Source organism: Syngnathus typhle, linkage group LG5 (assembly GCF_033458585.1).
Source record: "Syngnathus typhle isolate RoL2023-S1 ecotype Sweden linkage group LG5, RoL_Styp_1.0, whole genome shotgun sequence".
NCBI classification, from domain to species: domain Eukaryota; kingdom Metazoa; phylum Chordata; class Actinopteri; order Syngnathiformes; family Syngnathidae; genus Syngnathus; species Syngnathus typhle.
In genome coordinates, this window is record NC_083742.1 from 3,528,424 (window position 1) to 3,542,500 (window position 14,077).

General features: G+C 36.9%; 1 protein-coding gene across 12 annotated transcripts in view; it reads right to left on the reverse strand.

The window, feature by feature from the left end:
• ehmt1a (euchromatic histone-lysine N-methyltransferase 1a) overlaps positions 1-14,077 on the reverse strand; it is a 182,477-nt gene that overhangs the window by 161,223 nt on the left and 7,177 nt on the right. For 9 of the 12 annotated variants that reach the window (XR_009714438.1, XM_061278713.1, XM_061278715.1 and 6 more), the window contains exons 2-4: positions 13,813-13,923; positions 12,631-12,681; positions 11,084-11,238 (exon numbers count right to left, since the gene is read on the reverse strand). The exons of 2 other annotated variants lie outside the window; for them this stretch is intronic. Coding sequence is in view for 9 of the 10 variants with exons in the window: in XM_061278713.1 (XP_061134697.1) it covers positions 11,084-11,238; positions 12,631-12,681; positions 13,813-13,923 (317 nt within the window). In the remaining variant the exon portion in view is untranslated. The remainder of the gene's footprint in view (positions 1-11,083; positions 11,239-12,630; positions 12,682-13,812; positions 13,924-14,077) is intronic. One more of the 12 variants, XM_061278714.1, reaches the window with a different exon arrangement.

Below are 14,077 nucleotides of genomic sequence, written 5' to 3' on the forward strand. Positions count from 1 at the left end.
CGAAATGTATGAATAACTTTTTCGGGGAATGCTGCCGAACGATGTTGAAACGTGTTGAATTACTTGAGAAATGTAGAATATTTGGAGAATTTGTGGTGAATTTCAAAATGAAAGTTTGGAATATTTGTTAAGTGGGAAGTTGTGGAATAGGTAGGCAAAAGATGAACAGTTGAAAGTTGGAATGGGTTGAATCGGTTGAAAAATGTAGAAATTAGAGTAGAAAAACGAAATTTTAGAGAATTTGGTTGAATTTCAAATTTGGAATTTTTGGTAAATGGGAAGTTGTGGAATAGGTAGGCAAAAGATGTACAGTTGAAAGTTGGAATGGGTTGAATCAGTTAAAAAATGTAGAAGTTAGAGCAAATGTTGAATCCCCACAGAGAATGAATGGGAAAATAAAAAAAAGCAATCGCGCCAAAATCTTTCTAAATTTGGAACAAAACCAAAAAAAACGGCCTCAAGAGGTTCACTTTTGGGGTAAAAATGTTGAAACGAGTTAAATCGGACATAAAACGAAAAAGTTAGCGCAAATGTAGCTATTTGGGGCACTTAGTGTTGAAATAAGGTCACTTCCGGTTTGATTAGGGTCATTTCCGGTCTAATTTGGGCCACTTCCGGTTTATTTGGGTCACTTCCGGTTTAAAACAGGTCACTTCCGGTTTAGCTGAGGTCACTTCCGGTTTATTTGGGGTCATTTCCGGTCTAAAAAGGTCACTTCCAGTTCATTTGGGGTCACTTCCGGTTTGATTTGGGGTCACTTCCGGTTTACCAGAGGTCACTTCCGGTCTATGTGGGGTCACTTCCGGTCTATTTGGGGCACTTCCGGTTCATTTTGGGTTCATTGGGGGCACTTGAGGGTCAATCCAAGATGGCCGCCACACTGGAATTGGGGGTCAAGGGTTGAATGTGTAAGCGTAGTGGAAGTGGGGGTGAATGGGAGTGAATGTGGGAAGCATAAGGTGAATGCATTTGGAATGGGTTGAATCGGTCGAAAAATGTAGAAATTAGAGTAGAAAAACGAAATTTTAGAGAATTTTGGTTGAATTTCAAATTTGAGAATTTGGAATTTTTGGTAAGTGGGAAGTTGTGGAATAGGTAGGCAAAAAAAGAACAGTTGAAAGTTGGAATGGGTTGAATCGGTTGAAAAATGTAGAAATTAGAGTGGAATAACGGAATTTGAGAGAATTTTGGTTGAATTTCAAATTTGAAAATTTGGAATTTTTGGTAAGTGGGAAGTTGTGGAATAGGTAGGCAAAAGATGAACAGTTGAAAGTTGGAATGGGTTGAATCGGTTGAAAAATGTAGAAGTTAGAGGTGAAAAACGAAATTTTGTGAAATGTCGAATGTGCCATTAAGAATGGATGGGGAAAAATTTGTCGGAATTTTGGGAATTTTGCGGAATCGGAAAATTTTCGGAATGAGAAAAATACAAGCCACCCTTTCCTGAATATTTGGAATACGTGAAAAGTGGAATGGAGTGAATCGGATGAATTATGTGAAAGATGAAACGGGACAAAAAAGTGAGGAGAATAAAATAGAAGAATAATAATAACTAGAATTTTGCAATTTCTGGAGAAATTGCGTGTGAAGGCGAAATGTATGAATAACTTCTTCGGGGAATGCTGCCGAACGATGTTGAAACGTGTTGAATTACTTGAGAAATGTAGAATATTTGGAGAATTTGTGGCGAATTTCAAAATAAAAGATGTGAAGTTTTTGGTAAGTGGGAAGTTGTGGAATAGGTCGAAAAATGATGAACAGTTGAAAGTTGGAATGGGTTGAATCGGTTGAAAAATGTAGAAATGAGAAGGGAAAAAGGAATTGGGTGTGAATTTCAAAATAAAAGATGTGAAGGTTTTGGGAAGTTGTGGAATAGGTCGAAAAATGATGAACAGTTGAAAGTTGGAATGGGTTGAATCGGTTGAAAAATGTAGAAATGAGAAGGGAAAAGGGAATTGGGTGTGAATTTCAAAATAAAAGATGTGAAGTTTTTGGTAAGTGGGAAGTTGTGGAATAGGTAGAAAAATGATGAACAGTTGAAAGTTGGAATGGGTTGAATCGGTTGAAAAATGTAGAAATGAGAAGGGAAAAGTGAATTGGGTGTGAATTTCAAAATAAAAGATGTGAAGTTTTTGGTAAGTGGGAAGTTGTGGAATAGGTAGAAAAATGATGAACAGTTGAAAGTTGGAATGGGTTGAATCGGTTGAAAAATGTAGAAATGAGAAGGGAAAAGGAAATTGAGTGTGAATTTCAAAATAAAAGATGTGAAGTTTTTGGTAAGTGGGAAGTTGTGGAATAGGTAGAAAAATGATGAACAGTTGAAAGTTGGAATGGGTTGAATCGGTTGAAAAATGTAGAAATTAGAGTACAAAAACGGAATTTGAGAGAATTTTGGTTGAATTTCAAAATAAAAGATGTGAAGTTTTTGGTAAGTGGGAAGTTGTGGAATAGGTAGAAAAATGATGAACAGTTGAAAGTTGGAATGGGTTGAATCGGTTGAAAAATGTAGAAATGAGAAGGGAAAAGGAAATTGGGTGTGAATTTCAAAATAAAAGATGTGAAGTTTTTGGTAAGTGGGAAGTTGTGGAATAGGTAGAAAAATGATGAACAGTTGAAAGTTGGAATGGGTTGAATCGGTTGAAAAATGTAGAAATGAGAAGGGAAAAGGGAATTGGGTGTGAATTTCAAAATAAAAGATGTGAAGTTTTTGGTAAATGGGAAGTTGTGGAATAGGTCGAAAAATGATGAACAGTTGAAAGTTGGAATGGGTTGAATCGGTTGAAAAATGTAGAAATGAGAAGGGAAAGGGAATTGGGTGTGAATTTCAAAATAAAAGATGTGAAGCTTTTGGTAAGTGGGAAGTTGTGGAATCGGTAGAAAAATAATGAACAGTTGAAAGTTGGAATGGGTTGAATCGGTTGAAAAATGTAGAAATTAGAGTAGAAAAACGAAATTTTAGAGAATTTTGGTTGAATTTCAAAATAAAAGATGTGAAGTTTTTGGTAAGTGGGACGTTGTGGAATAGGTAGGCAAAGGATGAACAGTTGAAAGTTTGAACGAGTTGAATCGGTTGAAAAATGTAGAAGTTAGAGGTGAAAAACGAAATTTTGTGAAAATTTGTCGGAATTTTTAACGTGAAAACTTGAAATTTTCGAATTTGGGAATTTTGGGAATGTCGAGAATCCTTCCGAATGTGATTAGAATGTGTTGAATGATGTGAATTTGAAATTGGAACGACGTAAATGTGAAATGTAGAATGTGCCATTAAGAATGAATGGGGAAAAATTTGTCGGAATTTTGGGAATTTTGCGGAATCGGTAAATTTTCGGAATGAGAAAAATGGAAGCGCTCGTCGCGTGAATATTTGGAATACGTGAAAAGTGGAATGGAGTGAATCGGATGAATTATGTGGAAGATGAAACGTGTCGAAAAAGTGTGGAGAATAAAATAGAAGAATAATAATAATAACTAGAATTTTGCAATTTCTGGAGAAATTGCGTGTGAAGGCGAAATGTATGAATAACTTCTTCGGGGAATGCTGCCGAACGATGTTGAAACGTGTTGAATTACTTGAGAAATGTAGAATATTTGGAGAATTTGTGGCGAATTTCAAAATAAAAGATGTGAAGTTTTTGGTAAGTGGGAAGTTGTGGAATAGGTCGAAAAATGATGAACAGTTGAAAGTTGGAATGGGTTGAATTGGTTGAAAAATGTAGAAATGAGAAGGGAAAAAGGAATTGGGTGTGAATTTCAAAATAAAAGATGTGAAGGTTTTGGGAAGTTGTGGAATAGGTCGAAAAATGATGAACAGTTGAAAGTTGGAATGGGTTGAATCGGTTGAAAAATGTAGAAATGAGAAGGGAAAAGGGAATTGGGTGTGAATTTCAAAATAAAAGATGTGAAGTTTTTGGTAAGTGGGAAGTTGTGGAATAGGTCGAAAAATGATGAACAGTTGAAAGTTGGAATGGGTTGAATCGGTTGAAAAATGTAGAAATGAGAAGGGAAAAGGGAATTGGGTGTGAATTTCAAAATAAAAGATGTGAAGTTTTTGGTAAGTGGGAAGTTGTGGAATAGGTAGAAAAATGATGAACAGTTGAAAGTTGGAATGGGTTGAATCGGTTGAAAAATGTAGAAATGAGAAGGGAAAAGGGAATTAGGTGTGAATTTCAAAATAAAAGAATTGAAGTTTTTGGTAAGTGGGAAGTTGTGGAATAGGTAGAAAAATGATGAACAGTTGAAAGTTGGAATGGGTTGAATCGGTTGAAAAATGTAGAAATGAGAAGGGAAAAAGGAATTGGGTGTGAATTTCAAAATAAAAGATGTGAAGTTTTTGGGAAGTTGTGGAATAGGTAGAAACATGATGAACAGTTGAAAGTTGGAATGGGTTGAATCGGTTGAAAAATGTAGAAATTAGAGTACAAAAACGGAATTTGAGAGAATCTTGGTTGAATTTCAAAATAAAAGATGTGAAATTTTTGGTAAGTGGGAAGTTGTGGAATAGGTAGAAAAATGATGAACAGTTGAAAGTTGGAATGGGTTGAATCGGTTGAAAAATGTAGAAATGAGAAGGGAAAAGGGAATTGGGTGTGAATTTCAAAATAAAAGATGTGAAGTTTTTGGTAAATGGGAAGTTGTGGAATAGGTCGAAAAATGATGAACAGTTGAAAGTTGGAATGGGTTGAATCGGTTGAAAAATGTAGAAATGAGAAGGGAAAGGGAATTGGGTGTGAATTTCAAAATAAAAGATGTGAAGCTTTTGGTAAGTGGGAAGTTGTGGAATCGGTAGAAAAATAATGAACAGTTGAAAGTTGGAATGGGTTGAATCGGTTGAAAAATGTAGAAATTAGAGTAGAAAAACGAAATTTTAGAGAATTTTGGTTGAATTTCAAAATAAAAGATGTGAAGTTTTTGGTAAGTGGGACGTTGTGGAATAGGTAGGCAAAGGATGAACAGTTGAAAGTTTGAACGAGTTGAATCGGTTGAAAAATGTAGAAGTTAGAGGTGAAAAACGAAATTTTGTGAAAATTTGTCGGAATTTTTAACGTGAAAACGTGAAATTTTCGAATTTGGGAATTTTGGGAATGTCGAGAATCCTTCCGAATGTGATTAGAATGTGTTGAATGATGTGAATTTGAAATTGGAACGACGTAAATGTGAAATGTAGAATGTGCCATTAAGAATGAATGGGGAAAAATTTGTCGGAATTTTGGGAATTTTGCGGAATCGGTAAATTTTCGGAACGAGAAAAATGGAAGCGCTCGTCGCGTGAATATTTGGAATACGTGAAAAGTGGAATGGAGTGAATCGGATGAATTATGTGGAAGATGAAACGTGTCGAAAAAGTGTGGAGAATAAAATAGAAGAAGAATAATAACTAGAATTTTGCAATTTCTGGAGAAATTGCGTGTGAAGGCGAAATGTATGAATAACTTTTTCGGGGAATGCTGCCGAACGATGTTGAAACGTGTTGAATTACTTGAGAAATGTAGAATATTTGGAGAATTTGTGGTGAATTTCAAAATCGAAAGTTTGGAATATTTGGTAAGTGGGAAGTTGTGGAATAGGTAGGCAAAAGATGAACAGTTGAAAGTTGGAATGGGTTGAATCGGTTAAAAAATGTAGAAATTAGAGTATAAAAACGAAATTTTGGAGAATTTGGTTGAATTTCAAATTTGGAATTTTTGGTAAGTGGGAAGTTGTGGAATAGGTAGGCAAAAGATGTACAGTTGAAAGTTGGAACGGGTTGAATCAGTTAAAAAATGTAGAAGTTAGAGCAAATGTTGAATCCCCATAGAGAATGAATGGGAAAATAAAAAAAGCAATTGCGCCAAAATCTTTCTAAATTTGGAAAAAAAAACAAAAAACGGCCTCAAGAGGTTCACTTTTGGGGTAAAAATGTTGAAACGGGTTAAATCGGACAAAAAACGAAATAGTTAGCGCAAATGTAGCTATTTGGGGCACTTAGTGTTGAAATAAGGTCAATTCCGGCTTGATTCGGGTCATTTCCGGTCTAATTTGGGTCACTTCCGGTTTATTTGGGTCACTTCCGGTTTAATTTGGGTCACTTCCGGTTCATCTGAGGTCACTTCCGGTTTATTAGGGGTCATTTCCGGTCTAAAAAGGTCACTTCCGGTACATTTGGGGTCACTTCCGGTTTGCCTGAGGTCACTTCCGGTCTATTTGGGGTCACGTCCGGTCTATTTGGGGTCACTTCCGGTTTATTTGGGTCACTTCCGGTTTAATTTGGTTCACTTCCGGTTCGTCTGAGGTCACTTCCGGTTTATCAGGGGTCATTTCCGGTCTAAAAAGGTCACTTCCGGTACATTTGGGGTCACTTCCGGTTTGATTTGGGGTCACTTCCGGTTTACCTGAGGTCACTTCCGGTCTATTTGGGGTCACTTTCGGTTTGATTTGGGGCACTTCCGGTTCATTTTGGGTTCATTGGGGGCACTTGAGGGTCATCCAAGATGGCCACCACACTGGAATTGGGGGTCAAGGGTTGAATGTGTAAGCGTAGTGGAAGTGGGGGTGAATGGGAGTGAATGTGGGAAGCATAAGGTGAATAAATTTGGAATGGGTTGAATCGGTCGAAAAATGTAGAAATGAGAGTTGAAAAACTGAATTTTTGAGAATTTGGTTGAATTTCAAATTTGAAAATGTGGAATTTTTGGTAAGTGGGAAGTTGTGGAATAGGTAGGCAAAAGATGAACAGTTGAAAATTGGAATGGGTTGAATCGGTTGAAAAATGTAGAAATGAGAAGGGAAAAAGGAATTGGGTGTAAATTTCAAAATAAAAGATGTGAAGTATTTGGGAAGTTGTGGAATAGGTAGAAAAATGATGAACAGTTGAAAGTTGGAATGGGTTGAATCGGTTGAAAAATGTAGAAATTAGAGTACAAAAACGGAATTTGAGAGAATTTTGGTTGAATTTCAAAATAAAATATGTGAAGTTTTTGGTAAGTGGGAAGTTGTGGAATAGGTAGAAAAATGATGAACAGTTGAAAGTTGGAATGGGTTGAATCGGTTGAAAAATGTAGAAATGAGAAGGGAAAAGGAAATTGGGTGTGAATTTCAAAATAAAAGATGTGAAGTTTTTGGTAAGTGGGAAGTTGTGGAATAGGTAGAATAATGATGAACAGTTGAAAGTTGGAATGGGTTGAATCGGTTGAAAAATGTAGAAATGAGAAGGGAAAAGGAATTGGGTGTGAATTTCAAAATAAAAGATGTGAAGCTTTTGGTAAGTGGGAAGTTGTGGAATCGGTAGAAAAATGATGAACAGTTGAAAGTTGGAATGGGTTGAATCGGTTGAAAAATGTAGAAATTAGAGTAGAAAAACGAAATTTTAGAGAATTTTGGTTGAATTTCAAAATAAAAGATGTGAAGTTTTTGGTAAGTGGGACGTTGTGGAATAGGTAGGCAAAAGATGAACAGTTGAAAGTTGGAACGAGTTGAATCGGTTGAAAAATGTAGAAGTTAGAGGTGAAAAACGAAATTTTGTGAAAATTTGTCGGAATTTTTAACGTGAAAACGAGAAATTTTCGAATTTGGGAATTTTGGGAATGTCGAGAATCCTTCCGAATGTGATTAGAATGTGCTGAATGATGTGAATTTCAAATTGGAACGACGTAAATGTGAAATGTCGAATGTGCCATTAAGAATGAATGGGGAAAAATTTGTCGGAATTTTGGGAATTTTGCGGAATCGGAAAATTTTCGGAACGAGAAAAATATAAGCGCTCATGTCGTGAATATTTGGAATACGTGAAAAGTGGAATGGAGTGAATCGGATGAATTATGTGGAAGATGAAACGTGTCAAAAAAGTGTGGAGAATAAAATAGAAGAATAATAATAATAACTAGAATTTTGCAATTTCTGGAGAAATTGCGTGTGAAGGCGAAATGTATGAATAACTTTTTCGGGGAATGCTGCCGAACGATGTTGAAACGTGTTGAATTACTTGAGAAATGTAGAATATTTGGAGAATTTGTGGTGAATTTCAAAATTGGAAGTTTGGAATATTTGGTAAGTGGGAAGTTGTGGAATAGGTAGGCAAAATATGAACAGTTGAAAGTTGAAATGGGTTGAATCTGTTGAAAAATGCAGAAATTAGAGTAGAAAAACGAAATTTTGGAGAATTTGGTTGAATTTCGAATTTGGAATTTTTGGTAAGTGGGAAGTTGTGGAATAGGTAGGCAAAAGATGTACAGTTGAAAGTTGGAACGGGTTGAATCAGTTAAAAAATGTAGAAGTTAGAGCAAATGTTGAATCACCATAGAGAGAATGAATGGGAAAATAAAAAAAAGCAATTGCGCCAAAATCTTTCTAAATTTGGAACAAAACAAAAAAAACGGCCTCAGGAGGTTCACTTTTGGGGTAAAAATGTTGAAACGGGTTAAATCGGACAAAAAACGAAGACGTTAGCGCAAATGTAGCTATTTGGGGAACTTAGTGTTGAAATAAGGTCACTTCCGGCTTGATTCGGGTCATTTCCGGTCTAATTTGGGTCACTTCCGGTTTATTTGGGACACTTCCGGTTTAATACAGGTCACTTCCGGTTTAGCGGAGGTCACTTCCGGTTTATTTTGGGTCACTTCCGGTCTAAAAAGGTCACTTCCGGTTCATTTGGGGTCACTTCCGGTTTGATTTGGGGTCACTTCCGGTTTACCAGAGGTCACTTACGGTCTATTTGGGGTCACTTCCGGTTTATTTGGGTCACTTCCGGTTTAATTTGGGTCACTTCCGGTTCGTCTGAGGTCACTTCCGGTTTATAAGGGGTCATTTCCGGTCTAAAAAGGTCACTTCCGGTACATTTGGGGTCACTTCCGGTTTGATTTGGGGTCACTTCCGGTTTACCTGAGGTCACTTCCGGTCTATTTGGGGTCACTTTCGGTTTGATTTGGGCCACTTCCGGTTCATTCTGGGTTCATTGGTGGCACTTCAGGGTCATCCAAGATGGCCGCCACACTGGAATTGGGGGTCAAGGGTTGAATTGTGTAAGCGTAGTGGAAGTGGGGGTGAATGGGAGTGAATGTGGGAAGAATAAGGTGAATTAAGTGAATAAATTTGGAATGGGTTGAATCGGTTGAAAAATGTAGAAATGAGAAGGGAAAAAGGAATTGGGTGTGAATTTCAAAATAAAAGATGTGAAGTTTTTGGTAAGTGGGAAGTTGTGGAATAGGTAGAAAAATGATGAACAGTTGAAAGTTGGAATGGGTTGAATCGGTTGAAAAATGTAGAAATGAGAAGGGAAAAAGGAATTGGGTGGGAATTTCAAAATAAAAGATGTGAAGTTTTTGGGACGTGGGAAGTTGTGGAATAGGTAGAAAAATGATGAACAGTTGAAAGTTGGAATGGGTTGAATCGGTTGAAAAATGTAGAAATGAGAAGAATCGGTTGAAAAATGTAGAAATGAGAAGGGAAAAAGGAATTGGGTGTGAATTTCAAAATAAAAGATGTGAAGTTTTTGGTAAGTGGGAAGTTGTGGAATAGGTAGAAAAATGATGAACAGTTGAAAGTTGGAATGGGTTGAATCGGTTGAAAAATGTAGAAATGAGAAGGGAAAAAGGAATTGGGTGGGAATTTCAAAATAAAAGATGTGAAGTTTTTGGGACGTGGGAAGTTGTGGAATAGGTAGAAAAATGATGAACAGTTGAAAGTTGGAATGGGTTGAATCGGTTGAAAAATGTAGAAATGACAAGGAGAAAAGGAAATATTGGAGAATTGGGTGTGAATTTCAAAATAAAAGATGTGAAGTTTTTGGTAAGTGGGAAGTTGTGGAATAGGTAGAAAAATGATGAACAGTTGAAAGTTGGAATGGGTTGAATCGGTTGAAAAATGTAGAAATGAGAAGGGAAAAGGAATTGGGTGTGAATTTCAAAATAAAAGATGTGAAGCTTTTGGTAAGTGGGAAGTTGTGGAATCAGTAGAAAAATAATGAACAGTTGAAAGTTGGAATGGGTTGAATCGGTTGAAAAATGTAGAAATTAGAGTAGAAAAACGAAATTTTAGAGAATTTTGGTTGAATTTCAAAATAAAAGATGTGAAGTTTTTGGTAAGTGGGACGTTGTGGAATAGGTAGGCAAAAGATGAACAGTTGAAAGTTGGAACGAGTTGAATCGGTTGAAAAATGTAGAAGTTAGAGGTGAAAAACGAAATTTTGTGAAAATTTGTCGGAATTTTTAACGTGAAAACGAGAAATTTTCGAATTTGGGAATTTTGGGAATGTCGAGAATCCTTCCGAATGTGATTAGAATGTGCTGAATGATGTGAATTTCAAATTGGAACGACGTAAATGTGAAATGTCGAATGTGCCATTAAGAATGAATGGGGAAAAATTTGTCGGAATTTTGGGAATTTTGCGGAATCGGAAAATTTTCGGAACGAGAAAAATATAAGCGCTCATGTCGTGAATATTTGGAATACGTGAAAAGTGGAATGGAGTGAATCGGATGAATTATGTGGAAGATGAAACGTGTCAAAAAAGTGTGGAGAATAAAAGAGAATAATAATAATAATAATAATAATAATAGAGAATGGTGTAGAATAACATATGTGTGAAGGCCTTCGCCTTCACACAATAATAGAGAATGGTGTAGAATAACATATGTGTGAAGGCCTTCGCCTTCACACAATAATAATAATAGAGAATGGTGTAGAATAACATATGTGTGAAGGCCTTCGCCTTCACACAATAATAATAGAGAATGGTGTAGAATAACATATGTGTGAAGGCCTTCGCCTTCACACAATAAAGTAAATGGAGTAGAATAACATATGTGTGAAGGCCTTCGCCTTCACACAATAAAGTAAATGGAGTAGAATAACATATGTGTGAAGGCCTTCGCCTTCACACAATAAGAAAAAGGATGAGAAACGCAAGTCTCTAAACTGCACTGTGTGACTATGTGTCTGAACTTTTTTTTGTGACTATGCTTAAGACGTGTGATTCAATGAACAACCTTGACACTCTGTGGGTGATACAGAGCTCAATATCTGCAGTCGTCTCAAGGAAAGCTAAATTGTCCAATTCCTTTGTCCAAATTGTGTATTCTTAAAGCAAAAATAAATACAATTCATGGCTCACCCATATGTCTGAAATTTTGTTTAAGTTGAGAGGGTCCAATAGATAGAATTCTTTTGCTGTGCTGTAATCTTTGGAAAAGCGTGGCGTGTCAACAAAAGCTCTTATTCTGTAAACTATTCTGCCATAGTTGCCCTCGAACGATGTTGGCGCAGATTCTGTGGAAAAAAATAAACAGAGAAAGGCACTGTGATTATTAAAACTATTTTATATTGAAAGTAGTAACTTCAACTACAGTAGTTTGGGTTGAGTAATTCTCCAATACTAAGCACAACACAAAACTCACGTTTGCAATGGCAAATGGCTCACAAGAGTGGAGGAATGAACATCAGCCACTTTGACTGCATATGGGATGAAGTCTAAAGAGTCTCCAAACGTTTACAAGAACACAATAAGTAGCTAGATTTGTCACTAGTCACAGTTTTGGGTAGTCATTAGAGGGGTCAGACTAGTCACTAAATACTATAGCGACAGCTGCTAATTTTATAACACTGGTCAATTATTCAGGCTCTTTTCAGAATTATTCACACATTCCCTCCCTGCTCACTATAGGAGTCTATATACTGGACGACATAGTTCATTCATTAGTCAACCAAAAACTAGTTTTTGAGTGCACTGTTAATTACGTCATTGCTGTTGAGTTATTACAGCATACAAAATCAATATCAGCTGGTGGAGCTTGTGTAATAGCCATTGAACATTTTATTTTTCAAAGTTGTCTGTTTTGCAGAATACTAACTACTCAAAAATTGCTTTGTGAAAAACAGTGTTTGATCCCATGAATGCAACACTCGCATAGTCTACCCACATTGCTGACAGTGTTGTTTTGAAGTGTAGCTAAAAACAGGAGGAGGAGTGGAATCTTTGAAATGTAAAATAAAATGAAATGCATGAAAACCATTTATTTAACCCTGTCTGGACTGATAAAATACTTGCTCATTTTACCATCAAGTTACTATATAGTACGAGTGGCACTGGAGGAAAGGTGGGTGAAATGTCTTGCCCAAGGACACAACGATTTAGACCACAGGTGTCAAACTCAAGGCCCGGGGGCCAGATACGGCCCGCCACATCATTTTATGTGGCCCGCAAAGACAAATTGTGCATTACTAGAATTGCAAATTGTCTTCACTTTTAATAATATCTTTTTTTTTTTTAATATTTGACCAGTTTTTACTCGTCTGATTTGAAAACGAGTTATTTGTCAGTTTTTTTGTAGCTTTTACTGTATATGAGGTGCTCATACATTGTTTTGGATTGACAGTCATAATGGCCCTCCAAAAGAAGCTATGATCATAATGCGGCCCGCAAAAAAAACGAGTTTGACACCCCTGATCTAGACAAAACAGGATTCAAACAACAGACACTCTAGTTAAAGAACAATTGCTCTGCCTCTGAGCCACAGCCGTACCATGAAAGTGGGACCCCACATTGACTGTCTGCAATTATTTACAGTATTAGCACACATTATGGGAATGTATTGCTTTTACAGTTGCTTGGGGTTGTTCACTGTTTTTCAAGATCTATAATTATAGATGTAGAGCTCTTACCTGGAATAAGAAACTTGAACGGAAAAGTGTGAAGTCCTTGTTTCAGAGTTCCTGTATGCAATGGAAAGAAATGGAAGACAGCATCAAAACAAAAACTCAATGTTAATAGATTCTGGGCTGTGGAATTTAGAAAACAATTGAAAAAAATCAATTTAGTTAATTTGGCTGCAAGCTAGATTCTCACGGAATTGTGAGTTCAAAAAACCCAGAGATTCCATCATGTCCCCAGCACGCTGATTTTCTCTGAGCCAAAACACTGGTGGTGCGAACCAAACAAAGCAACACTGTTTGCTGTGTGAGGCTGTGACGAAAACAAGAATCACAGATGCCAGAGGAAATGAACAAACCAAACTTGGGGACCAATGCATGGACTTTGCAATTAATTCTATTCTTGCTGTTTTCAAAAGGCCCTTTATCCACATATTTACATTAGACAAATGACAACTATCACAAAATGCCATGGTGTCAGAACCCTAAAGACATCAGCTGGTCAAAACAAGGCGCATGCCGGTGACAATATAGTCATCTTTTGTTGTGATTGTTTTAGAATAGGCCTCTTTGGCACTCGTAATGAGCTCAGTAGCTTGAGCTATGCCGTTATCTTGCTGTGACCCTTCTCTTGCTTTCCCTTTTCCATGAAACTCTTTGCACATACATACATATTAGTTGATTTCAGTTTAGACCGCAAGGTCACACATTATTACACAGACTAGACAGAGTAGGTGTAGGTGTAGCCTTGTAGGTGGGCGGCCAAGAGTACAAAGGTAGGAATCCTCGAGGTGGGGGTTAGACCTTCCGCAATCTTGCAGAAAAGGCTCCACAGCTGTGTCTTGGCATACATTAAATAGTTCAAGTGAGAAGGCAGCCACCTGGTAATTATAATTATAGAACAGCAAGCATTAAAAATAAAGAACTGGAAAAATATAATAATTAGTCAAAGCAATAGTTTGTAGATGTGCGCAAATTGCCGCATCGCACAAACATCTCGAAGTGTTGTACTGTATGTTTTGCCTTTCCTGAGCAGATCACAGTGGAGCGGTCCCAGATTGATAATGTGAAGACTTCGAGCGATTCACAGATTAAGATGGTATACCCACAAATAATGTCTACAAAGCACATGCACTAAAAATAAATAAAAAGTATTAAAAAAATGATGTGTTATCTGAGGGCGGGCTACCATACCTTTGTCTGCCACAGACACAGTATTGTTGAAGTACTGTTCCTCCTCGGTCCATGTTGTTTCATTTACTTTATTGGTGATGCCACAGAAACCATTGCAGTTCACCTTAACAGCTGAAAATGATAAATTACATGATATAGATTGAGAGATAGCTAGACAGATAGATATCGTGAATCCCGGACTATAAATCGCTCCAGAGTACAGGTCGCACCAGCCATAAAATATATAATAAAGAAAAAAAAATCATATACAGTAATCCCTCACTAC